Below are 27668 nucleotides of genomic sequence, written 5' to 3'. Positions count from 1 at the left end.
TTCAGTCTTTCCATACCACATGCCTAGAAACCCCTGCCACATATATCCCTTTGCCCTGCCAATGTACTGTGCTGAGTGGTGTCAGAAACAACTGCGTTTGAAAATATTGTGCAACTTCATTACTGTCAACTTCCAGTTGTGTGATCTCCATCATCTCAAAGATGCAGCCGCAACAAGAGTGTAAGTTCTTACCATTCATTCAAGCTGACGCTATAAATAGCCTGTTGTGTTTGGTGGCAGAGCACAGAATTCCAGCATTGGTGGAGAAACAAGATTAAAGCAGTGATTTAAAGAAAAGCTGTTTTTTTCCTTTGATTACAGAGCTGCTGAAAGAACTTCTTATCTTGGGGATCAGTGCCTGCTTTAGGCCTTACCCATTCTAGGCCAAAACTACAGTTCAGAAACTTGTTGTAAACACCTTTTAAATTTTAAGATCTTGCACAGTTGCAACAATTCATCCAAGTGGCACCATGTTTTCAGGCATTTGTTATCCAACCAAGAGCCACTGCAAAGCCTCTAACATCCAGCAGATTCTGTCGTACCTCCTTAGGTGAAAGAAACCTCTCATCTATCTTCAGACATCTATATCCGAGCCAACTGTCTAGACTTCCTATATAATGAGTACAGAGGAACAGGCACTGGGGCGCAATTCCCCTCATCATATTGCAGACATCTAAAATGGATTAAGTGCTCTCTAACAATGCCCGCTTCCATCCATGAATTACAGGGGTAGTCGAGAATTAGGCCAAATGAGATGTTTGAAGTTCACTGCTATGAATTCCACTCATCTTCCTTCCAGAAATGCTCAGCACTGCTGACGATGCTTATTTGGGTGCACGTAGATCAGACATGAGTGTTAGGTACATTCTTGTCTGAAGGCTTGACTTTGTTCTGTTTCACTGAAAGAAATTAAACTGTCGGCCAGGATTCAACAGGGGCAGGACCTGGCTCCAGGACCCTTCAGGGGAGCACATGTGGCTTGTACAGTGTGGCGGAAAGTGCTCAGAAAGGTGGCTTTCTACTAGGCTGATTGCCGCATGTTCCTACACACTTGTTAACATAAAAGAAAGTGTGGGTGTAAATACCTTGCAGGATCATGGCAGTTCGCATTACTTATGAAGATCAAGAGGAGCTCTTACTGCTTTTCTAGCATATTTCCTATACTGAAATTAGTGCATGAACTGTTACTTAAACTTCAACCATCAGTATAATTTATTCATTAGCACAGACTGGTTCCTGTTGTTCTACATTTTTAAAGTAAACCTCCTTGCTGCACCAGCAATGACTCTGAGGAACGCGGGACAGCACTCCACACAAATGCAACATATTAAAATGGTCCACACTGCATGATCGAAGAAATAGCGTAATTTTCATCACAAAGACAGTTTCCTATTCATGAACCTGAAGGCAAGTGGATTTTCAGAGAAATTCAGCCTTCTGAAATTCTGTCCTCTAATACCATGTTTGGCCAAATGACCTACACAAAATCACACTGGCAGTGGAGAACTTGCAATAGCTCTTTTTTTAAAGTCAGTAAATTATGGCCAATCTTTCATCTGAAGGTGAAGCTCCTCTTTACAGATTAAGTAAATGAGTCATGGAGAGAAAAAAGAAACATATCTGTGATCATCCAGCTGAAACAGAAATATGTTGGTCAGCATCTACATTTCAGCGTTGAACATCTACAACTAAGCATGACCAAAAGAAAATAATACAGTAGGATAACAGCATGGGGAGACTGAAGGGAGATTTGGCACCAGTGAGTATGACATCTTATTCTTGGCAGGGCGGGGAACAACACAGCAAAGCATCAGACGTTAAGCAGTGGATAAGCCGTTCTAAGCAGCCCTCCCATCCCAGCATAGAACCACGTATTTATTTTCATTTCCTTTGTTATTGCCGTAAAGCTTGTTGCTTGTCTGAATTGAGACTAAAGATCAGGCAGTCCTTTGCTTAGTCCATTTTTTAAAGATTGACAGTTGCGCTTAGCCAGGCTTGCACAAATAAAGGGGACTTTTATGCCTACTGACCTCAAAGGTAAGCAAACATCACCTATATTTTGTAAACTCAGGAATCAATATTTTCCCAAGGCCAACTCTAATGCAGCAGCACAGCTGGGTGCAGAACCTAGGTGGCCAGACTCTGGGCATTATCACGTTATACTTCACTCATAATGGGATATTATGGGACAACTCTGCGTTTTTCCAGTTGTCAAAGCATCCGGTGTACCAGGCCCAGCCATTTGCAAACCATCCAAGCTCTGTCTCTTTGCATTGCCAATCAAAATCACTTCTGACTTGCTTACCATTTTTCATTGTATGTCAAAAAATGACTCCCCTCTTCTGCTGCTGCTCCAAGTGCGTGCCACCAGACTTTCCTCATTGTTGTCAGGGGTGTGAAGATTTATGGGTTTTTCTGTCCTGGTTGAACAGGGTCTGTAATAAATTGAAGCCAGCCTGTACTTTATGTAAAAAAGCAGTCTATTTCCCTGTTCTTTGGGCCCTGACACAAGTACTATTTCAGACCAAACAGAAGCACCAGATGTTTTCTACCAGAGCTACAGAATGCACAGTGCCTGTGAGAAGCAAGAGAGTCCCGTTTCCTTTGCACAAACTGGAGTGTGTTAGAAGATCAAAGATAAGGGATGGGAGCCAGGATGAAAAAGCTTCCTCTCTGTGCCTAGAACTTGAAAAAAGATTTCAGCACCTACAACCAAAGCTGTGTTTATTGGGGAAGAGGGGGGAAACAAACTCCAATTTTGAAAATTTAGAGAGAAGCCAGACTTTTCAAATGTCTCTGGCAGGCAATGCACAGAGCTGGTGTGGTCAGCTGGCCTGACTGTGGGCACTGACCACTGAAACATCCAGTCCTGCCACTTTGGGTTCCTAGCCTTTCATTCTCCAGCAAAGCAGGGCTGTCCCCAAAAAGGCACTGACACTGTAATTTAACATAGGGCACACTTTCCCAAAAGATCCCAAAGCACACATGAAACAATCTTCGTAACAAGCTGCAGATGAGAAAATTGAAGCATAAAGTAATTTACATGACTGAGTCCCGTGCAGGATCACCTTCAGTCCACTAATTTCCAGCCATTAAAGCAGCCAATGAGCTAGTTGTTCCCAGCCAGCTTTGCCTGCTGGGTGAGACATAGGCCTACATTAATGAGATCTGCTAGAGGTCTGCTTCCATACTGAGGTGTGGAATATTAGCAGCTCTCTTGTGTAAGGCCAAAAGAATACACAAAAGGTAGGAGACCATCCACAGTACAACTAGCTGCCCTCTACTTCCCGCAAACTTATGTACATTTTTAATTAAGGAGAAGTTTCAACCAAAGACCCTGGCTGACCTATATTTAAACACCACAGTAATGAGCATAACATAAATACGTCACTCAAAACCCACAGCACATCTTGTTTCAGCATCGATGGACGGGAATGGGCTGCTAACCTGTCTCTGGGAAAGCGCCGGATGATAGTTAAACTGCCTTTTGTTCTCTTTCCACAGAAATGTCCATGCAACAGAAGCATGCTATTCTGGTAGAGGGGAACTATCTACCATATGTTAGAATTTCAGTTTTCCCACAATAGTACGTTTCCACCATCAACCCATTCAACCATCCCAGCTGTCATTTTTCAGTATGACATTAAAAAGTTTAAAGAATCAGTGTGATACCTTTCTATAAAGGAGATTATTTCTTTACGCAGAAATAACATGTCATGTGACAGCAGAGTAGCAAGATGCCCCAGATGTCCTCAGCCACCAAATGGATACTGCTGGAGTGACTGCCAGGCAGAAAGGGCAGTCATGACTCCTGAAGATCCCAGTCTTCCTAAAACACACATAGAAAGGTTGAGAAAGCCTGATCCTTTGCCAGGTGTTCATTTTCATTTTAGAATATTTATTACAGAAAATCCTTTGTAATGTGGATTCTGTCTGCCAAATGTCATGATATAACCCAGATCCAGGAACTTGCATACACTTCTTCAATTTCCTGCCAATTTAGTTTTATTAATTGCACTACCTAAATTATATGATATGTTTCAATAAGGAATAATCACCGTGAGAATGCTGCCAGTGTGGCTTTCTATAGAGCACTGTGCATGGACACATGACAATTGGACTCTAATCTAGTTTCTGGTTTTACTGCTGGTGTAAAACAGAAACTCCCTCCATCTCAACAACTGTTTTTACTAACAGTGAAAGAGGAACAATGATACTGATCTGATCTGTGAAGTGCTTTGAGTTGACCAGACTAAATGTGGAAGGTACACATTAAAATAGCTTATACTGCCTACTCTAATATTTGTCTCAGTCCTAAATACACACAGACAAGCTCAATGAATGATGCAAATGCTTAGTCCTTCTCAGTCCTGTCAAAACTGACAACTAGCCCTGATCTTCAGGGTGCACTACAGCCACTAACCCGACAGTCCACACAGCGCCCGTAAAGAACACGCTCCATTACATAATAAAAGCATGCAGACACACAAGAACCACGTTTAGAAACAGGGGATGCAGTAATTATGCCCAATATTCCTGACAAGACTGCTCTACCTGCCCCTCGCTGCAAATATCGGGGCTCAGTCACACCAGTGTGCATGGCAGTCCTACCTTCAGACAATGCAAATGCACTCTACATGTCTTGTGTTTGGCTGGTGGAAAATGCCAACTTCTCAGCTGTGAAGATACAAAAGAAAAAAAGTAAAGGAGGTAAACTGTGTTTTCTCTTACCCCCTTTAGAAGAAACAGAATCTGAGGAGGGTGGCAACAAAAATAAAGTTAACAAGTAGAAAAATACAATTAACATAAATTAACCTGTGGAACTCAGTGCCAGAATATAGTAAAGGTAATTAAGGTAATTATATTGCAGTGGTAGCTAGGTTAATTCCAATTAGAGTAAAAAACTAGGAGACAAACCTTAACTCTTGATGAAAAATAAACTTCTCTGGACAGATTCTGTAATTGGTTGGTATCATGCTTAAGGTTTGCCTTTCTCTCCTTGGAGCCTGTGATAAGCCAGCTTCTCAGAGGGGATATGCACTTCAACAGGCGTCTGGTCTGCTCCAGTAGATAATTCGCCTGTACCTTTCACTTTATAGTCTCTGCAATATGTCTAAGATTGCATGTGGCAAAAGAACAGAAATAGCAGATTACTATCTATTTATTGAAGAAAGGAAATAAGAAATTAATAGGGGGTTTTTTGTGAAAAACATTTAAAAATATGAATTAAGCCATGTCACACCCATCTAACATGCAAATTGTATGTATAGCTAAAGAAAAGAGATGAAGATATTTGCAGATTGGGCTTAAAATGTCTTGGAAACAGCTGCCCTCCCAACAGACTGAAAATTCATTTCCTTTTGTATACTGGCAAGTATGGCAGAGAAACCCACCCACTCACATCCGTACCTATGTATCGCACCAAAAGCTATGATTTTTAAGCAGACTATAAATACTGACCAAAAAACCTAACAAATGATCAAATCTCATCAGGGTGTTTTTTGTTCGTTTTTTTTTTTTTTTTTTGCAAGTAGGCTTGTTTTAAGAGATTATTAATAATTTGTGACATCAAGGCCATAAAACAAAGCCATGACCATATTGCAGTTCCAGAGAAAATTGCCTTGAGAATGACATACTGCAGTGACCTTCAGGTCCCAACAGCCAAGGAGCTGAAGTTGGACAATTTCCCCACTTGTGGTCCCCAGCTCATGCTGATCCGCCTTCACAGGGCTGACATGACTGATCCGGGGAAGAACAGCTGAGTAGATTTGTAATGCAGATATTTCCACAGAAAATAAAGAGGATATTAGATGTTAACACCTGTAAACGGCACTTCAAACTTGCAGGGCAGTTTCACTCCCCCTATCCCTACATTGCAAAAAACCCATATTGCGATATTTAAGGATCAGTTTGTCTACCTGGTATATCTAGAAGTACATAAGCAGGTCAATCTAGGCAGCAGATGAAAAGAAACTAGAACATTGTTGGATTAATTCCATCATTGCTGCATTGAGACCGTATCGTTCTGAGAGGTGTGGAGCGCATAAAAATTATTGTAAGCCTGTACCACAGAAGCAGACAGAAGGGGGAAATACTTCTTTTGTACCAGCACAGGCCTGAAGGAGACGGGTGTCATCCCCAACACAAAACAAGACCTGCCCCACAATAATTTTGGCATTTGTTTTCACGGGAACTGTGTCTGCAGACTGCCAAAGCCACGGACTTAGCCAGGATGTGCTGCCACCCAGCTCTGCGGGAAGCCAGTCTCTGATCTCTGAAGCAGATGATTATTTGCAATCATTTTCCACCTCCACAACCCCCTGGCCTACAGCAGGCTGTACGATTATATCAGCGAGAAAGATGTTTTTGTCACCCATTGCAATGAAATGGCATCCAAGCACCCGGTGCTGGGAAGCACGTCATGCTCCCAGTCTGCTGATTCCAGTAGGGAACCCAGGCCCCAGTTCAGCAAAAATTGTAAGTGCAGGTTTAACTTCATGTGTAGGAGCAACCCCCATGAAATTAATTAGATTATACACATCCTGAAAGTCAACTCCATACCAAGTGTGCACTGTTGTTTTGTGGCTTGCAGGTGCAGAGCCCCCTATCGGGATCAGGCCTTTCCCTGCGCTATATTGGTTTGAGGCAGCAGAACACAGGTGCGATGGGATGCCATTAGATACAGTACTAAGCTTTTAGTTTGTAAACCCTTTATTTCTTCAAGAAAGATCCACTTTGTTGCAGCATTTGATTTTCCAATTATATTCATGCCTTTTACCCTGTTTTCCAGCTGCATAAGGAAGTCAAATGACTTGCTCAAGGTTACTCTGATGATTGTACTGGGGAAATAAAGACTGTTTCTGGCAGCTGAGATGTCTTTTCAATCATTCGTTTCCATAAAATCCCAGTTCTAATAAAGTGCTTTACAACCTACAGTCCTGCCAGATGAGGTGTGTCTAGTTCATCTGTACAGCTTTCACTCCATGTGTGTCATGGTTTAACGACAGGTTATTTTCAATAAGTAATAATAATATTTCCATTCTGTCGTGTATATTACAATGCGCTAAAACAAGGGGTGTTCATAAAGGGCATTTTGCTGTATTCTGGTTTTATTGTGTCAAACCTTCACATCCACTAACAGCTAAGCCCAGTGAAGCGGCTGACTGATAAACCGTACAGTCAGACCTGTTCATAAGCTGCTCCATTCATATATCCACTTTATAACAAAGATTGTGTGTGCAGCTCTGTCTTTCTCTATCCGGCTCCAAGACACCTCCTAAGCCGAAGTAATTCGGTGCAGGTGGCATTTGTATTACCGTATCATCTATCTACAGGAGATGAACTCCTGACAGGCAGAGAAAGCCAACAGCTCAAGCCCAGCTCACATTCACCCTAATGACAGTATGTAAGATTTTCTGGCCTTTCAGCACCTCTGTCACCTGATGTCAGCATGCATTTCAGAAGGTTGTTAACTAGGAATTCGCTGATCAGACAAAGAATGTTGTCTCTGAAGAACAGTACAGTCACAGAGGACTTAGGCACACTCAGCTTATGTAGCCCTATCTGCTTGGGAAGCAACTTACCCAATTAAGAATCCTCCTATAGTGCAGCAGTAAACAGTATCTTACATTAACAACAACTGAAAGACTGAACAAATCCCTAAAACAACTGCATCTATTTCATTTTAGTACTCAGAGAACTGGATGAAATAACTAAGTAATCACCAAATAACCATTGTAGAGGTGGGGGAATCTATGTTTCATGTTTAGGGGTTAAAAGTAGTATTTTTCAACATCTAAGACCTTTTCCTAAGCTACCGGTCAATTTGTATTTAACCAAGTAAACCTATATAGTGTGATACACAAATGTCCTGCACGTACAAACATGTAAATACTCGTGTTTAGAGTCATAGAATCATATACATGTTTATTAACATGCATAAAACCTGCACAAATGTAATTGTGTAAGTACTTAAAGGAAGAGTCAATTGTACTCAACATAGTGGACAAAGGCCACATTCTAGGCCAAAACTCTCTCTTCTTCGGCAAGACATTTCAAACTTTCCTATTTCAGTTCCCCCACCTGTACATCGGCAGCACCTTTTTTCCAGCAGGTGAGCTGCCCAGATGAATGAAGTTTTTAGCCATTCAGTTAAAGATTCTATCAAAATATTACTAGCAAGATACATGCAGAATTGGAAAGCTAAATCCCAGAGTAGGCTTGGAAACTATTATAAAAATATACTGATATCTAGCAAACTGGCCTGTTCTCAGCTGATAGAAGTACTGAATTCAGGAACTATGTCAAGAGAACTATCAAGAGAGGGAAACAGGAGTGGTGTAGGAATCAGTCTCTGTTCTCAACTCTGGTACCAGTCTAATAGTCAAAAGCAATACCTGCATGAAAAGCTTTGCTTAGCAGTCTGGAAGTCTCCAGGACAAATAATGTTTAGGGAGATAATAGTTCCCAAAGCCCAGGAAGAACATACTAAATACTTCTGTGGGTAAGACGACACATTGCTGTTTACTCATACGGGTAAGAGAGTGGCATTCGACACCCTTTCAACTCATCCATGAAGTTCTGACTTCAAAGTATGGGAGCACAAGTACAGTCACCAAAAGGGTAAATGCTATTATTTAACATTATTATTTGCATATCATGTCTATTAAATCTGAACAAGATGCCAAGACAAGAGGAGCTGCAAGAAAAGCAGAAAAGCAAAGCTAATGAAAAATAATCTTAAAAAACTGGAAAAAGATGGAAAAATCACCATGCAATTCAGCTGGGGCAAGTGATTGTACAACTCTACATTCACCTGGGCAAATATAAAAAAAGGGGTGGGGGGAACACCAGGGAAATATCCACTGGTTACAACAGACTGAAAACTGAACATTAGCCAGTGATGCGCTCTGAGCAAAACATAAATAATGGAAAATTTCAGTTCAAACTGAAACATTTAACTTCCTCAGTTACAAACTGCTTGAAACAAGGTATCACAAAGCGAGCTGCTCCTCAGGATTGGCTCCAGACAGCACAGTTCACACTGGAAACAGTCACTAGACTAAACCCTGGAGCTGTTTCCTCTCTTCTCTGGTCTCCCGGCCTGCAAGGGCGGAGGGATCAGCAACCACAGCAATAAAAAGCAGTGGCCACACCAGCTGGCAGTGGTTTCCTCCCTTCATGGCTCCAGGAGAACAGCTCATATTTTATTCATGAAAAACGAGGCCTCTGGAGGTCTAAGCAAAAAAACAGGAAGTAAATATTTCTTGGGGGTACTCGGTCGCAAGCTGGCAAGCGTCCAGGACATCAAGAAGGAGAGGCGGGGGTGGAGGATGGAAGCTCCCTTCACAGCCTTCCCGCGATGGTAGGAAGGAGATCACAAAGGGCAAACTGCACCCTGAATCTCCTGTGTGGTGACCCGGTGAGGCAGGGAACAAACTGGGCTGGTGTCCTGTAGTGGGGATCCTGCAGGGAGTCACTGCATCGCAGGGGGAACACATGCTGCACGGTCAGTGTGGATACATACCAGGATGGGATCCCTCCAAGCTCTGGTTTGGAGAGGCTGATAGTTACCCCCGCCATATGCATAAGCTGTTGCTTTGAGTTCTCCAGGTAACCTCTCTCCCCACCTTGCCACACTCCTCTCATGTCCTAAAACCACATCACTCTGAAAGCTGTTTTGCATGTGCCTTCAGAATCAGAGCACACCTGAGCTCAGAATAAGCACCTTCCTGAGAAGAGAGATCTTCTCTCCCCACACAGCCAGACAGCCCTCTTCCATTTCCTTGTGCCCCCACATACAAAGACCACCCTTAATATCAGTAAAGAAAGCAATCTTCTGCAGTCCTTCGCTTTCCTGAGAAGACAAGCATGAAGCTGCAGATGTCATTTGTCAGCCACTAACTGGAGGCACAGGAGTGTCCCGTAAGCTCTAATTGCGTGCAGAGGAGCAACCATCGGTCCCCTTGCAGCTCAAACCTAACACACAGCACTGGCTGGTCCTATTTGACAAGCCTTACCAGCAGGGCTGACTGTTTCTGAACTCTAGTTACTTTGCACAGGACACTATAAAAAGACCTTTCTGAGAAGCCTAATTTCTGGAATCTGCAGGGAAGGAAAGAAGCTACCTATTACTTTCTGGCAGATTCCTAAAAGAGGATACATGCAGGGGAAGATTTATTTCTTGAAAATTAAAACAGAAATGTAGCATTTTACATTAACATCCATCCTTCATTGTTTTAATTACCGTCTAATGAATATTAGCCCTCAGAATAACTCCCCTGCAGGGCTGAGCAAATAAGAAAGAAGTCATAGCAGGGCAATCAGAATGAAAGGAAGGGAAAAAATGAGACAATAAAAAACCCCACACATCAGGAAAGGCAGAAAAATGCTCCCTGGGATGCAGCAGCCAACATTCATTTAATAATGTCAACATTTTATATGCAAAGCTTTCCTGGGTGGCAGTAAAACATATGGATTAATAATGGCATGTGGTGGGATTAGATAAAAAAATAAATTAATATTTAAGGTGCTTTTATGGTATGGGGGGTGAGGGGAGGGAGAAATAATTCTCTAACAGTGCAAGCATCACCTAAGATTACTGTTGTAGAAAGAAATTTTAAAAACAACAAAACCCCCTAAAGACCACCCCTAAATTAAATCCTGGTTTTACTCAAGTCTGTGGGAGTTTTCTCCTGCGCTGCCAGAGGACTAAGACTACACTCATTTCTCATTAGTTAGCTTATTTTGAAAATCCCACAAATGCATCCAGCTGCCTCCAGCATGCAAATGCACAAAGGCCACTGGAAACTGAAGTTCAGGCAGGCAAATTCTGAGCTGGTATCAGAAACCTAAGCCTTCAGAGCCAGGACACTGCTCTTCAGTTACTGACAGTTTCTCCCTTACCAATGTGTCACCCCAGTTCCCCCTCAATAAATCTTAGCCACAAATACCTACAACAGAGATTACAAAAATAAAAACCGACCCACTTTAAAAGCTCTCAGAATAAATAGTTGAAGTGCTCTAACCAGAAGCCAATTTAAACAGACATTTTAAAATTCAAAGCTCTTTAAAAGCTTTACTGAAAATCAAGCTATTAAGAAAAACATTTAAATAAAAGGTGAGCAAAATCCTCACATCACAAATGTGTATGCTAGGTGTACTGTATGGTGGCATCTATCTGGCCTCTGTAAGACTGATAGCAATTATCGTTGTCTTACACTTATCCAGAGTGAGCCCAAAACCATCTTATAAAACCTGACACTGAACCTGCAAATGTATAAGCGTATCTTTAAGTATCTGCATATATCCTAAAAACAACCTGTCCATTTACCAAACAAAAATATAATGAACAAACCATAAGTACGAAGTGGTTTCAGGCTTCTCCAAGCCAATTTTGACAGAAACTGTTTATCCTGTGACTTTCAGTGTGAAAGCTATACAAACAACCAAGGAAGCACAGCTTCCACGCAACCGAAGGGCTCTTGGATGCATGAAACAAAGGAGACTGATAGAAGAATTTTCCCTTCCTGCTACAGTTAAAGCTGCTTTGAGGAAATGCAGGTAAAAAGACTACAAAAGAAGGGATATATAAGCTAATGTTTAATTTTAATGGATTAGATTAACTCTGTTACTTCAACACACCATTAAAGCAAGATTTACTGGATACTAGACAAGAGAGGCAAACTGCCTCATTTTGTTTAAAATGCCCTGTTCTTACATAGTGCTTAAATGCAGTATCAATGAAGCGACAAATTACTCTGCTGCTTAAACAGAGCTCTCTCAACATTGGAACTTGCTGCCCATTCCTGTTGCGTTCGCGTTTTGGAGGACCACCACCTTACAACGGGTCAGTAGAAAAAGAGCGGCCTGGCTGCAGGGAAATCAGGTATTTTCAAGGAAGTCACTAGGAGATATTCCAACCTGACTTAGTAAGGCACGCTCCGATAGGATTTGTTCACTTGGAAAGGGCAAAACCCAGGTGACTAATGCAGGAAAGAGAAACTTTTTTTTTCCTCACCCCCGTTTCTCAGACTTCTGTGTTAACTTCAATACTGTAACACTACAATGAACAAAAGATGTCTTTAATTGGAGGATGTACTGAGCATAATTAAGGCAAGAGAAATTTAGGGAGGCAGCCCTACATTTAGGGAGTTAGCCTAGGTGGAATGGGGCCTGGATTGCAGGGTTAATATCCCAAGGTTTACCTCTGCAGAAGTGTCCTGTCACATCTCACTTGAAAGATGCTGCCTGGAGCTCTAGGGCTGACCTGGCACCATGCTGGTCTGTGGCCAACTCTAACTGTACAGTGCCAGCTAGTGCAGTGCCTGGGTTTCACTAGACTTTAACCCCACAAAACAGAATACACCTTCACCCAGTAATGCAGGACTGGTTCCTTTCATGTTCTCCCAGACTAAGGAAAGGTTCACAAGCCATTTTCTCTTGGGACAATTGAAGTCTGAGTGCATATTTTGGCGTTATACTCTAGACTTAATATAATATACCAAATCATAATTTAAATCCAAACTGATATGCAGCCACTAAAACAAATCTTAAGAGTACAAGTCCTAATTGTCCTTGCATATCTAGCCACGACCACAACAAATATTTGGAGTAAAATTCACCCATACACACAAAGGTCTGAAGATAACGACCACATTTTTATTTTTGTCAGATTTTTTTCACTTCCTCTATCATAAGAACTCTACAGCCAAGCCAGACTTAACCCTTACCTTAACTGTTTGCTAAATTCCTCTTTTATGCTTTAGAAACTTCCTGGCTTGGAATACTGGAGCTCTTGCTTCTGATATTTCTAAATCCATGCTCTGCAGCCTTGAAGGAATCCAGAGTGCTACAGCCTGGTAATTCCTGGGCTCCTGATAAACAACATTATTGCATTTTCATCTTTTACATATGGGAAATGAGTGCAAATGAATGTTACTCTAAGATTTATTTTGTTACATTCAATCAAACAAGGCCTCTGATCAAGTTTTGGCCAGCATTTAAGAGACTAGATACAGCTGAAATGGATTGCATAAAGTCATGCAGTCCCAGTTAGGGGCAGTCAGTGGAGAATATTACCACACTGCTGACATATGGAACAAACACCAGAAAGTACACATGCTGATGGCACTAAACAGAAGTATCGTGCTGTATCGTGGCTGCACTGCGTCTGACCAAAAGTCAAGTAATACTGCAACTATCAAAAATATAAAATCCACTTTGCATCAACTTCATTGCAAATTTCTTTTGAAGTTTCTGATGAACATCAATCAAGTCAGTCCACATTCCCATTATCATGGGAAATGGAGGCCACAGAGACCAAGAGTTATGTTTGAAAACACAAACTAAGTGGCACACTGGTAAAAGAATGGATGAACCCCAACTGCCTACCTCCATTTCAAACTATTGGATGGTGCCATTCACCAGAGCTTAGCTGACACAGCCCTCAAATCACTCCTCTGGTTTTGCACCAGCTCAGGGCTGAGTCTTCAAGCAGAAGGCTCACAGAGCCATAAGGCTCTTTCTTCTTCATCAAGATCCTTCCTCTTATACAAGGGAGTCCCAGCAAGGCACTCACTGCTGCAGGATGCTCTTTGCAACATCTACATTTGGCAACAGAATTCACGCACACAACCGCTTTCTCAGCTTCCTTGGGGACAAGGGGGAGGCTGTGCCCTCCCCAGAGGCAGTGGTTTGTGCAGACAGAACCTGGCTACTGTCAGTAATGGTGACACGAGAACCTGACATGGAGGAGAAAAGATACTGCTCCAGCCAGCCCCGAGCTGCAGATGCCAGCGGCCGAGTGCTCATGGGGTGACTGCGCAAGGAGAGAAGCACAGCAAGCACAAAAGCTCATTCCCCTCTCCCACACTTTCAGCTTTGTTAACAGTGTTAGTAGCCAACAGCTGCATTTTGGCATCTAGGAAAATGTATTCTTAAATAATTTACCTTTTTTTTGCAGACAAAAGAGGAATTCTAGGAGAAAGTATTTTCATTTGGCTGTCACAGGTGACCCTTTTAATACAGGTGTCCGTACTCCCTCTACTGACTAAAGCTGTAACCACATGCCTGGTCTTGTACTGGACACTCGTCGTTCTCTATTATTGACTGAAAAAAAAAAAAAGGAAAGGAAATTTCAATTACATTGTTAGTCTTAAGCATCCAAAGAGCAGGAGAGTAGGACTAGCAGGTCCCTGCTCCTGAATCCTTTTCTTGTAACCTAGTGTAAAGCACTGGACATTATAATTTGTTCCTCAACACATGCATAAAAATTATAATAAAGCTTCTATGGCTTAAAATTGCAGTGATCTAAATCCACTCTTCTAAGTGTTTTCAGGTGCTTGTAGAAAAGAATTGTAAATATATACAACATTAGACTCTCTGGGTAGCAATAAGCTGATATTGATTGTTCCCGCTACTCCATATCACCATGGTCTGTGACTTGCCTCACTTCTAGAAGTATGAATTTCCTAACTGCAGCCTAAGACAGCATACTGCTTGTAATTTTGTGTGACAGCATTAAAAAAACCCCAAACATTTAAAAGTACTTAATGAAAATGTAAAAAGCAATGAGGTGCCATAGAGAAAAGCGCTCAGGTAACAGGGTGGGCAGATATCGTGCTGTATTTTCCTGGACTGTTCTGGTGAGCTGCCATTGCTCTGCGGCTACTAGAGATGTTAATGAGAGGGGAAGGATGAGGCGGTGGATGGGGAAATGAACTAGGAGACAGCAGCGTGCTGGTGGAGAGTGAATGTGTGACCTCAGCCATTATATTTAAGAAGAAATTTTAAATGGCAGACATAACGTTAACATGAGCTCAGATCAGCACAATTGTACCTCCCAGGGACAGTCTGTAGATAAAGACAGGAGGAATGGAGGGCGCTGTGATGCTAGAAAAACAAATTAATACACTGCATATACTGACAACATCATCCCTGGTTTTGCTTTCAAAGCTCAAGCACGGCAGCTCTACAGGAATCAGGGCCCCTGTCAGTGTGGGTGCAGACATGTCAAGCCCATGAAACTCTCTAGTACAGTGATGCCCAATTTCATAAAGCACCGTGCAGTCTCCCTTCTAACCACCCCGTCATTACTTTCACTCCTGGTATTTGTACCAGCTTCGCTTTATGCTTTCAGCCTCAGGGAACACAAGATAAAACGGCTGGTAGCATCAGAATTCATTCCACTGTCTCCAACCTAACTGTGTGAAAGGGAGAGCGAGTGAATAGCCTCAAAGGGGACTGCAGACTCCGCACTTCCCTGGCAGCAAGGCCATCTGTGCTACGTGACCTACTTGTGGCTGCTGAACAACAGCACACTGCAATAGGAGGTGACAGTTTAACAGCGACTGCAGGGCTGGTGGGGACGGGGAACGCACAGCCGAAGGAACTCTGCGCTTCTTTTAACACTGTAATTTAAGGTCTCAGCCCCTGGCCTGTCAGACCTGCTGGATGATGTATATTAGTGTTAGCCCTAACAATAACGGTACGGTGAACTCAGATTTAACCCAAAAGCAAAACAACCTTGAACACTAAGCAGTTCTCCCCTCACTCCTGCAACCACCATATATAAGAAATTTTCAATTCCTTATGTGTACTGAATATGCAGTACAGATACATACTTCTCACTAATGAATGCCTAAAGTTATTTTCCTCTCTTATGCTTTATTTCTATTGCCTTCTGGATTTTATACCTCACCTCGCCCATCATAATTTCACCACTGTTGCTCTTTGCTGGCTTCAACTACTGCTTTACTTTTAATGTCTCCACTAATTTCACTTTCTTGGTCAAACTCAAAACAAGCTATCCTTGGTTTCACTAACCATAGCATGCAAAACAGCAATCCTTTCGCCACAACTTCTGCATTTACCCAACCCTCTGATGAAACCCATTGCATTGGGCTTTAGTTTCCCTATAGGGGCTAAGCATAAGCCCTTGACTGGAGCCGGTCTGAGAAGAGCCTCCATATGGTCTTTAAAGGACCTGTTCCCTACATCAACAACCTGCAGCTGGGACATCCTTGCTCCTGGGATGGCCACAAGATTGCTATTGATTTCTCCGATGGTGATCTCCATTACTAGTAGTAGATACCATTTGAATACACCCAAGAGGAGCATTCCCCTTGCTAATTAAATCATTAGCAAAAAGCCTTTATCTGTACTCAATACTAATTACAAATACTGAGTAAGCTTTTTTTAAATATCTTTTGGGGTGGGAGGGAGACAGGTCAGAAAGAATAATCTTAAATTCAGGGTTATTCTCCTTTCAGGATAATACAGTACATCTACTGCATGCATGTGTATTGGGGCACTGTTGATGACACATCAAAAGAGTTCTGTCATTTCAGCACTGAATTTGGAATTTATTTTATCCTGGATGTATCCTGTGATCTCAACAGACAGATGACAATAAAAACAGTTCACATTTTGGGACCATGGGTTTTAAAACTCATTCAGGCTCAGGTCTGCCTATCCACCTGCCACACATCCCTATCAATATTTTTGCACCTTCAACAAATACTTGTTCTGTGCTTGATAAACTACAGAACCACTGTGGATATGCAAGGGGTTACTGCCTATGCAGCGGCTGCAGCACTTTAGAAGACGATGCTCCAGGGAAATATGCATTGCCACTGGTTCGCTGAAATGTAACACAAAATCTGTCATCAGGCTCTCTGCAACAAGTCTTATGAATAGCCTTTCTTACTGTCCTTTGGGTGCTTATCAGCAGCAATCCTACACATACAGTGGGAGAATTAATGCTGGCCAGAAAAATTGTATCTTATCTAGAGGCGGGTACTTCCTAAGAGCGTAACAACTGTTTAATTTGGCAAGAAACCAAAGCATGCCCAGTGTGCTGTAGTGACAGGCTTTTATGACCAGCAGTGCTGCATGCAGCTGCAGTCTTTCACTGGCTCGTGCTGGGCTCTTCTGAGCGCCACAGCAAGTTAAATCCAAAGACAAGAGTAACAGTGAGTCTGAGGTATTACAGGACCAATGTATTAATCTGGTATGTGTGCTACAAACAGCCTGGGTACTGAAAAAAATGCCAACTGTCTACGCCACATAACTGTTTAATTTTCTACTTTACCTCCGATGGAGGCAAAGTTAATCCACGGTTCATTCAGCCAGCTGTGTAAAGGCTGCAGACCACTTACAATTTAATCCTTACATTACACTTATCTTAAAACCACTAGGAACTATGTACAGCTATTAATAAAAAAAAACTATGCAAAACAAGATTACAGCACTGACCACCTTGCCTACATTAAAACTCAGATATGAAACTTTGCATAACGGAAGCTTCACCCTCTGGAGTTTCAGAAGAAACTCGGCAAACTCCATCACCGTCAGGTCACCAGCTAAACCAGTTCCACAGGCTGAAGGCAACGCTCTCACCTGCAAACATTTGTGTGCCAACCTCAAAACACCAAGTGACAGGCACTGACAGTAACACTGGAACGCAAATGTTGTGGCAAGTGATAGGAAGTTACTCCCTTAGAAGAGCATCACTGCTCACACAGGGCTTCAAGTACAATCAGTTCCAAGTTCCTGCCTCACGCCGATCTCAAATTAGAAACGCTTCCCAACGAATCAGAGCCCAAAGTGAAGGGCATATCCTCTGCTCACTGAGCAAGCACAAATGTCACGACGCGGAGCGTAAGCAAAGCTTAAAGATGTATCAAGGCCCAAGGTTTAAAGCTGAGGTTTAAAGCTAGCGCTAACACCCAAATTCTAACGGTAGCACCAGAACCGCACTCCTCTACCGTAACATAACTTACAGTATTTTGCAATATATCTTTTATTGTTTTCATTTTATAGGGGGATAAAGCTAGCTAGAAGAAGAAACAAAGGTTTAGATTCCTGAAGTGAAAACCTATTACTGTTTTTATTAATTATCTTAACACTTAACCTGTCAGTAGGGCAGGAAAAGCCGCCAGGTTCCAGGACAACGCAGCAGAAGCCCAGCCAGCCGGGCTGTGAGCGACCCCCAGGCCCAGCGCCCCCACACGGCCGTGGGAGCCGCCAGGGCCGGCTGCGGAGCGCCCACCCGCGGGGAGGCCGCCCCGGGAGCGTGGGGAAGGTCCGCCCCGCGGGGCGGGCCCGGGATCGCGGCCCTCCCCTCACGGAGGCGGTGGGGCGGCAGGGGCCGGGCCGTGCCAGCCGCCGCCGGGATGGAGATGGAGGTGGAGGCCGTGGAGGACGAGAAGGCCGGTCCCTCGGCGGGCGAGAAGCGCGGACTCGCCGGCGGCCATTACGAGCTGCCCTGGTGAGCGGCGGAGGCGGCGCAGGCGGGGGGGCGCGGGCCGGGAGCGGAGAGGAGCGGGCGCGAGTGACGGCCGGACGGCCGCCGGAGGGAGCCAGGGGCGGGAGACAGGGCCGAGGGCGCGCGGTCATTGGTGCAGAGCGGGGGGGGGGCGGGGCCTGGCGGGGCACAGCCTATGGAGCGGGAGGAGGGCGGGGCGTGCCTGTGGCGGGAAGGCGGGGGCCCGCGCAGCGGCGTTGGGCCTGTATCGGCGCGGAGCCTCCGTTGAGGTGGCGGCAGCGGCGGTGGGGGCCGGCCTCGGGCTCCCGCCTTCCCTCCGCTTCGGGCCCTCTGGGGTGGGGGTGGAGATGGAGAGAGGGCACCGGCAGCCTGGGGTGGAGGGCAAGAAGTCCCCACCGAGTCCAGAGAAAGCCACTCCTGCCGTGTGTTAGCCGTGAGAGAGCGCACAGGGCGGCATCTCCTCTTAGCCCTGATCCCAGTCTGAGGCACCAAAATCGTGTCCGAGCTGAGCACGTTTTTCTCCCTTTTCCTTTTTTGTACTAACCGAAGTGAAACAGCCAGCAAGGAATGGCTGTTGTGGAATGCTGTGCTCGGCGGGCGGGCGGGCCCCTGTAGCATTTGCCCTAGAGACACCTCAAGTCATCTTTGTGCCGCGTTATCTTAACCTAATCCTTTTCTGCCGGTGTAAAGCACTATTAAAGTTTTATTAGATGTGCTGAAGCGTGTGCGGTGTCACTTTTACAGGGTGGAAAAATACAGACCCGTGAAATTATGTGAAATAGTTGGAAATGAAGATACTGTGAGCAGGTTGGAGGTGTGTAGCTGTCCCTTTTATCATTTCACAGGTTAGCGTAAAAACCATAGTTCTGCATAGATCCACTGACCAGTAAAAGTACTTTTGTATTTTTACATCCATACTCGAGTATGTGGAAAAACCTTTCTGATTCACTTAAGAAAGCACATGTTTTAAGACATGCTTGAGTGGTGTTCTCACCTTCTTGAAGTGGGATATTGTTTCAGTTGGCTGTGTTTTGATACAACTTAGAAAATTTGTAGCTGTTATAATAATATTGTTTCAATGAATAAATATAATATCATAGGAAAAACCATAAATATAATGCTTTTCTGGAAGAAAAATATTTTCCTTGACAAATTGGTTTGTAAACACAGTATTTGTTAACAGGAAGCATTTACTAACAAACATGTAACGATGCAAAGGAGAGGCAAGAGTACTAAAGACCTGTGGGATTAAGTGCTTACAAGTTTTTCCATACTACTCTAAGGACTGACTTCTAATGGTTGAATTAAAAAAAAAATGAAAGCAGCAAGGCCCAAAAAAATGAAAGTAGGAGGGAAGAAAAGAATGGGTTAGCTCTATTTCTTAACATGCTTAACATGGAACACAAGTGAAAGCTATTTGTTCCCACTGTTTTCTTATATAATTTTTTATTATTCTTTCTTAGGTCTTTGCAAAAGAGGGGAATGTACCAAATATTATAATTGCTGTAAGTATTGCTGTGTTGTACTGATTTTTACTCTGGTGGTCCTGGCTTCTGAAATCTATCAGCAATAGCTTCCCCGTATAGATTTGCACTGTGCCTGAATGTATTAGTAAGAGGGATGTTGACTGCATGGTCATGGAGCAGTGCTCTTGGCAGAATACACACGTAGTGAACAACCTTCTGTTAAAAACTAACTTGGCCCTCAGGTGCCTATTGAAGCACGTCTTGTGCTTCTCCCTGCAGTGTTCCTCTCCTCTGTTGGAGGCAGGATCCTGACCTCGGGCAGCCTGCAGTCCGATGTTCTCTCTGCAGTTCCTCTGCGCAGCTGTTTTTCGTGACAGAGGAGTTTTGCAGAGAGTACAGCTGAGAAAATGACATTAACTTTACCAGCAACTGCTGCATTTTTGCATTCCTAGGGTCCCCCAGGAACAGGTAAAACCACCAGTATCCTCTGCTTGGCTCGTGCTCTGCTTGGTCCTGCATTAAAGGATGCTGTTTTGGAGCTGAATGCCTCAAATGACAGGTGAGAATGAACAAACCTTATTAAACTTTTAATGAAGAAGCAAGTATCCCGTTTGATTTTTAGTTCAACTCAGGCTGGCTTGATAGACTTAATGCTATATTAAGGCTTCTAGTACTTATTTTAATGCAGTTTTTCCAACTAAAAGGTAGGCAATCTTTAATACCCAACTATCAACATACATATTATTACTGGATGGTTTATAAACTTGATAGATACTTTCATGCACAAAAATAGAAACCGATGGAGTGCAGAATCCGTAATGGTACTGTTTTCTTGAATTTACTTTAAAAAGTTAAGCTTCCAACATTCTTGAAGATCCTCCTAAGAATGAAAAGTGAGCAAGTTGTTTGTAATGAAACTCTCCAGTGCTTAGGAAAAAAAGTGAAGTGGTAGAAATTAGGGCTATAAGGGCAGCTGGGGATTAAAATGTAGGATAAGGATGTTAGGTATGCAGAGGATACTGGCTCTGCCCCAAGGATCAGGCACTAAGGGCTGATTATACTTCCCAAATTCTGTAGCAGACCTGTCGTGATGTGTTCTGAGGACATTTCCTAGAGGGTTGTTTATGAGTACAACATATTTTACCGGCCTTTGTTAATATCAGTTATAGAAGAGCTAGACCACAACATTTGTTTTCTAAACCGAACAAAAAAGTAAAATCCTTTATTCTTAAAAGTAAGTCTTTGTTGGGACTCTGTCTAGGAAAGCACCCATGCTGTGTTAAAATGGTGCAGTCCGTCCAGCTGTTTTTCTTAAACTCTTCTGAGTTATACCTAGTTCTGTGGATGTAGCTGTGTGAAGTACTGGTGAAGTAGCAAAGCAGTATTAAACGCTTCTGCCCGTGTTCATTTACCACCCCTACCTTTTGCCAAACACAAGTAATTTTGTGGCAGTACTGTAAGGTTACTGATATATATATATATACTGACACCATTAAATTATTTTTTCAAGGCCTCCAAAAATGAGGATTATTGGTGTTTAAATCTGAATCAAGGCAGTGTGGCTTATGGCGTGGTTTCACCACAGTTACACTGGCACGGCTGAAGTAGGAACAAACAGCGGGAGAGCAGGGAGCTCGGGAGCGCTTCAGCCGCTGTGGCTCCTGAATAAAATTCTGTTACGTAATTTCACCCAACTGATTATTAATCACTTGAATTACTGTTCCAGAGGCATTGATGTTGTGAGAAACAAAATCAAAATGTTTGCCCAGCAAAAGGTCACACTTCCAAAAGGTCGGCATAAAATAATCATCCTTGATGAAGCAGACAGGTACGTTGTTTTTTTTCTTGACCTCAGCCGCTATGTGAAATGTGTTGCATCTATGCTGTGTGCAGCGTTGCTGTCTTGGGCAGTCGTAGATGTTTCTATCAGGCTATCAAAAATAATTTGTTAGGAAATAAATATGCATTGAACAGTGTTCTCATGAGATTACTCATATCAAGCGGAGGTCATTGCTTTGAAGGAGATACCGAATATTGGGGTGAAACACTTTGTGATTTAGCTGTGTATGAAACAGCATCTTCCAGCTTACTGGCTTTTTGTCTTGGAAAAGAGTCTGGCTTATGTAGACAGTTTCACTGTGTGAAAATGGGACGTTCTCCATCTGCATTTAAATAGTAGTAGTATTAGCAGTATTCTTCAGAGTATTAATTATTTATTTTTGTGTGTTACTTTTATGGAGGTCCCGGGTTCTACCGGCACTGCGGGGTGATTTGTTCACATGGCTAGAAAAAGCTGCTTACTTTACCAAGCCAGAATATCAAGTAATTTACAAAGCATTATTTAATATCTGTAAACTCTGAAGCTTGTATAAAAATAGTTATTAGGCTCACCTATAAGTCAGTGAAGGGCAAAATCTGTCCTCTTTTCTCCCCCAGCATGACAGATGGAGCACAGCAAGCATTGAGAAGAACAATGGAAATTTATTCCAAAACAACACGCTTCGCACTTGCGTGCAATGCCTCTGACAAAATCATAGGTAAAGTGCTGCTGCTCCCTGGGTGGTTTTGCGTCATGGTCTCCATACTGTTGGCTAACTTCCAAGGCAGTTTTCAGAAATACCTTGGACCTGCCTATTGCAAGAAACCACAGTACTTCTGCAAAATCAAACCACCCGTACATCCAGCTAATAAAAGAAGAGTATATTTGTGTAGCTGGAGATCCCTGTGAAGAGCTGTGTTTGATGGATGGCGCTGTGCATGACTGCAGAAGCAGATTTCTCATACTTTGGGCTTAATCTCCATCCAACTCTGCTACAGTTTAATGTGTTTGATGTGTTGTTTACTGGCTATTGAACCTCTTTTGTTGTCCTTTCTGAAACATAATCTTTAAGTTTGCCTATAGGCTAACACACTGTAGATGTTTAGACTTTTCTTGTTTAGCCATTAAAATGGCATGATAAACGTACACGTTCAGAAAACCAGCTGAGCAGAAGCTGAGCTTCATATATATATTCGCAAATATCTGGGGGAACGCAAGCAGCACATTTGGGCTCAAGTAAAGGACCATAACAATTGTATATGCTTAAGGAGATGCTATATTCTGTTTGGAGCTGACATGTTCTTTTTTCTTAAAAGAAGACAAAAGAAGAGTAAGAAGCTGCGATAGCTTCTCCAAGATGAAAACAAATGGGGTTTGGGTTGGGTGGTTTTTTGGTTTTGTTGAGAAAAGAGGGAAATGCTAATTACACATCTCTGTCCTCAGAACCTATTCAATCCCGGTGTGCAGTGCTGCGTTACACCAAGCTGACAGATTCACAAATCCTTGCAAGGTTACTGAAGATTGTTGAGAAAGAGAATGTACCATATACAGATGATGGACTAGAAGCCATTATCTTCACAGCCCAAGGAGATATGAGACAGGTAAAAGAAGAAAGGCAACGAAACAAAGGCTTCTGTTTAAAGCAAAAAAAACTTTGAATTGTGGCTCTCCAGGATTTATATTTGGAGAGGTGAAGCAAAGGGGACGAGACCAGTGGCACAAGAGTAACTGAACTATTTGGTTTTGTGAGGTTTTAAAGTGGATCTGATCCTTAAAAATGAATTGGTGGGAGCAGGGTACAGAATTTGTGGGAGGAAACAAAGTCTGCATACATTTGTGGTTTACTCCGTTGCTTAATTGAGAACTGCTTATTTGGCATCATTTTCTGAAAAGCATCTCATCCTGAGGGGGGGAGTGAGAAGTAGAGCATTTCAGAAAATAAACAAAGTCTTATTTTTTCTTTCACAGGCATTAAACAACTTGCAGTCCACATATTCTGGATTTGGCTTTATAAACAGTGAAAATGTCTTTAAGGTTAGTAATAACATAAAACAGTGATGCTAGAAGTTGAGCGCTACAGCTGTGTGAGAACTTCCCTCAGATATATAAGCCTTGAAAGCACTTTGCTGGTTTGCAGACAGCACTACGTATGTAGCAATTACAGCATTAGGCTGTAAAAAAAGCACACGTGCCTTTTGAAAAAGAGAGTGTTCGCAGTCCCTAATGGCACGTCTGAGACCCTGTGGCTTTCCAGCTCTCTCTAAGCACATGAATCACATAACTGCTGGGAAATTTCACAGTGATAACAATTTAATCTATTACTTGGGGGTTCTCATTTCATGCAGTTGAGCCTGCCATGCAGGATAGCTCTGTTACCAGAAGAGTCATATTACTTAAAATTTAATCTGTATTATAGAATGTGTCTGATTCAGTACTTCAACTATATAGAAGCTTGGTTAAAATACCAGGGATTTAATGCAGAGTCTTCTAATATTTTGAAGTGTAATATTTCCCTTTGATATAGGTATGTGATGAGCCTCATCCTCTGCTTGTGAAAGAAATGATACAACACTGCATAAATGCAAATATTGATGAAGCGTACAAGGTTGGTTTTCATGTGTTGTGTCTGCGTAGACAGACACATTTTCTCTCAGGATTCTTGTTTGTTTTGAAGAATTCACAGTGTGTGTTGTTTTTTAAGATAAAGGCAATACCATGCAGATGAGTTGATGAATTAAATCCTTCTTATGTCGGGGTCTGTTCAGATGAATCAGCCAGAAAGCAAAAAATACCCAAGTTGTACTGAAATTACTTGCTAAACAATTGAGGTTAAATCATATAAATAATACATACAGTTCCAGTAATTACATACAGCTGTTCTAAAAGTGAATATACTCGACTTACCTGGTAAGTTTTGCAGATAAATGAGGGGTTATTCTTGCCTGCACAGATTCTTGCCCACCTGTGGCGACTTGGATACTCTCCAGAAGATGTGATTGGCAACATCTTCCGGGTGTGTAAAACCTTTCAAATGCCAGAATATCTGAAACTGGAATTTATCAAGGTTAGTACTGACCTCGTTCCTGGTGGGGTCTTTTGGGCCTTTTTAAGAAGAAGCTGTGATCCCTAATACAGGAGCAGCCTCAGGGTTTTCTCTTTGAGATTTGCTATATATTAGTGTGCAAAAAGTATTTCTTAACTTCTTATTGCTGCTCCCCTTCCCGCTCTGCATCGTCAGTTTGTCAGTAAGAATGGTCACTTGAAGTTTAAAGCCTAACCTCCAATGGAAGTGCCAAAGGTCACTTTAGTGATCAACGAGAATGAATAACAGACGTAGTGCTGCCTGAATTTATTATTTACACCAAAGCCACAATAACTCCCTGAGAACTTCCTTCAAGTGCATTCTTGACTGTAGTCCAACAGATAGTAAAATATCAAATTATATTAACAGCCCGTTGACAAATGGTAAACTGGTATAATGGAATCAATCTTCGTATTTAAAACCTGTCCTCAAATGTACACACCTTGCTTCTTATAAAGGAAGTGGGGAAATACAGGCTTTGATTTTAAAGGAAAAAAAAAAAAAGGCATTCTCGTTGGTTTGCCTGAGAAGATAGACTTCTCTGAAGTTTGAGTGACTCAAAGTTGGCCTCTTAGCAGTCAGGGATATGTTCTATATAGTCATTAGTCGTACTGTACATAGACTGAGGAACAAAACGGAAGATTTTACAATGTCTTTATCACCAGGAAATCGGGTACACTCATATGAAGATAGCAGAAGGTGTGAACTCGCTTTTACAAATGGCTGGACTGCTGGCCAGGCTGTGTCAGAAGACCGCAGCCCCCGCAGCAAGTTAAGTATTGCAGGGAGCTGAAGCCGGCATTCTGGAAGGTGACAGCCTGGTGCGCCAGGTCAGCAGCTCTGTGTGTGTCCTGAATTCGGCATGCAATGAGCCTCTTCCCTTGGTTTCGCTAAATCGCAGAAGAATAACCAGGTTCTATTCTAAAAATGTTTTGTAATTTTTTTTATTTAGACCAATAAAGATTTAAAATTTACTTTGACCCAAGAACTCTTACCTGTATAACTGAGGTAGAGGAGAGGAATGTGACAGTCCAGAGCAGTAAGGTCTGTCTAGTGCAGTCAACAAAACTGCCTGTGTCAGTGCCACCATGTCCTAACAGCAGGAGAAACAGAAACTGAATCCTGGTGTTAGTGATTGCACTCCAAGACTGGTCGTGAGTGGTGGTTTCACTGAGACCAGGAAGGAAAAACCTTTGCACAAAATAAGGCATTTAATGAAGTTACAGTTGAAGTACGCTGAGCAGGTGCCTCTACTGGGTGCTGTTGATGTCCTACATGTAAGGAAGACATTTTCACCAAACAGGAGAAATATTACACATTTCTTAATGGGGCCAGCTATTTATTTTTTATATTTCTTTAAAAAATTTACCAAATGCTGTGACGCTCTGCATTTGAGTTCCCTTTTCTGTTCTCGCTCTCCAGCTTAGGTAATGTCATTTCAGTGTACCAAAAAGCTACAGCATCATGCTTTCCTGTCTCTTTGGTGTTGGAAAGCACCTTGCCAGTGCAGATGACCGACAAAGTGTGAAATGCAGAGTGAAAGCAAATATAAATTGAATTTTACCACCTCCATATCAGACATGAGATACGTGTCTCCAGGCAGAGCTATCTTAATATAATTAAGTACATTCTGATTATTGCAGTCAAACAGAGCACGGTAGAGGTGCAAGTTACTGGTGCCTGCACTTCACCCTCCCTGTTCTGTTGATGTTTTCCACCCCAAGTATTCAGCTGCCCACGCCACAGCTGTCCCAGTGCCAAACTGATCTTCACTGGCAGCGTAAGTCGGCTTTGGTCTAAAGGCTGGCCCCTGCGCTGGAGCAGTGGCTGGTTACACCCTCTGCTTCTCTGACTCAGGCACAGGGGTAACGAGTTTCAGCAGCAAGACCTGGTAGTGTCTTAAGTTGCCCCGCTGAGACTTTCTGCAGCTGCTCTGCCAGAGCCTGAAAACAACCCTTTGTAATCGGCAGTGCTGGAGAGCAAGTTAATTGACAGCTAAAGCGCAGACATATTTGAGCTTTCGCCCAAATGGAATAAAGCAAACAGCTCTTGGAATAATAGATGCTGTTCTCAAAGTACATTCTTCCTTCACTAGAAATTTCTTGAACTTACCTTTTGATTCCCAGCCACCGAATTGTCACTACTGGCACAAATGCTGTTTAATAATTTATATTAAGGGGCTTAAGATGCTGAGTCCTCTACAGACACAGCGTCACAGCTTTTGTCCCTGAAAGCTTAAATAAGGCACATTTAAAGAGCAGGTTAATTTTGCTTTGGCTGTACATCACAGCCAGCCTACTCTTTCTTTGCTTTCTAGTTAAATATAGTCACTGCTGAACGGGGAAGGAAGAGGTGTTACAGTGGAGATTTCATAAAATAGCACACGCCGTACCAGGAGTCATAGGGCTGGTCCTTACCCCGCTGGATGTACCTACCTGCACGTCGTCTGGTTTGCTGCATGGTGCCAGTCGGAGGCTGAGAAACATGGAGGGTCACAGTGCCTGTTCCTCCCTGCTTTAGGTGGTTTTCTTCCTGACTCTATTCAGTAGCTGCTTTTCAGCTCCAGTTCGGAACTGATTCTTTGCTGGGCTAACCCTCTAGAGCACTGAGGGGACATAATCATACTCACTTTTCCTGAGAAGAGGAACAGTATGGATCCCAGGGGCCACCAGTGCAGCCTGTTCTACCCAAGGTGGTTGCTCACCCTCTCGGTGTGCAGAGCTCTGCTTTCCGGCAGCTAGCTAAGGCTCCCCAGCTCCACTCAAGAGCCACACCAGCAGTGCCAAAACTACTTTTCTAATGCATCTTAAATTGAAAACAGGAAGTGAATTGCTCACTTGGCTGCCTACCTAATGTGAGGAAAGAGATACATGGACCCAGGGGAGCTGTCATTTCTCCTTGCCGTTGTGTTCAGGCAACACAGGATCTGGCGATTTTGGTTGAGCACCAGAAATCCTTGCCCACCTGAAAACGAGTTCTGACAGGACAGTGCGTCAGTGAACACAATCGCACGTACGTACTCACTCGTTGCAA

The 27668-nt window shown here is 42.9% G+C and overlaps 1 protein-coding gene and 1 long non-coding RNA gene across 3 annotated transcripts; one reads left to right on the top strand and one right to left on the bottom strand.

Annotated features, from left to right (window-relative positions):
- Window positions 1-356: 356 nt before the first annotated feature.
- Window positions 357-18125, bottom strand: LOC142066214 (uncharacterized). Of its 2 annotated transcripts, XR_012663640.1 has the most exons (6): window positions 17915-18125; window positions 13951-14109; window positions 4918-5113; window positions 4612-4677; window positions 3673-3829; window positions 357-2435 (listed from the first exon to the last, which is right to left on the bottom strand). It is a non-coding gene; the product is annotated as an uncharacterized LOC142066214 (long non-coding RNA). The 2 variants fall into 2 exon arrangements; XR_012663639.1 differs by lacking the exons at window positions 357-2435; window positions 13951-14109; window positions 17915-18125 and adding an exon at window positions 12207-12290 and having other exon boundaries at window positions 3747-3829.
- On the top strand, window positions 18110-25609 carry RFC2 (replication factor C subunit 2). The gene is made up of 11 exons (XM_075113407.1): window positions 18110-18271; window positions 19013-19082; window positions 19732-19773; window positions 20187-20293; window positions 21461-21562; window positions 22171-22271; window positions 22997-23154; window positions 23522-23587; window positions 24078-24158; window positions 24504-24617; window positions 25301-25609. Exons 1-11 carry the CDS (start codon window positions 18177-18179, stop codon window positions 25409-25411), a joined length of 1047 nt encoding a protein of 348 aa, XP_074969508.1. The 5' UTR covers window positions 18110-18176; the 3' UTR covers window positions 25412-25609.
- Window positions 25610-27668: the final 2059 nt, after the last annotated feature.

Source organism: Phalacrocorax aristotelis, chromosome 18 (genome assembly GCF_949628215.1).
Source record: "Phalacrocorax aristotelis chromosome 18, bGulAri2.1, whole genome shotgun sequence".
Lineage (NCBI taxonomy): Eukaryota > Metazoa > Chordata > Aves > Suliformes > Phalacrocoracidae > Phalacrocorax > Phalacrocorax aristotelis.
The sequence above is the reverse complement of the archived record's forward strand: the minus strand, read 5'-3'. Positions and strand labels throughout refer to the sequence as shown.

Excerpts from the sequence above, each read along its gene's own strand:
- RFC2 (XM_075113407.1), top strand. The coding sequence starts at position 18,177 with ATGGAGATGGAGGTGGAGGCCGTGGAGGACGAGAAGGCCGGTCCCTCG. Across the intron at positions 20,294-21,460 it reads CTGAATGCCTCAAATGACAG|AGGCATTGATGTTGTGAGAA; the intron begins GTGAGAATGAAC and ends TTACTGTTCCAG. Across the intron at positions 21,563-22,170 it reads ATCCTTGATGAAGCAGACAG|CATGACAGATGGAGCACAGC; the intron begins GTACGTTGTTTT and ends TTTCTCCCCCAG.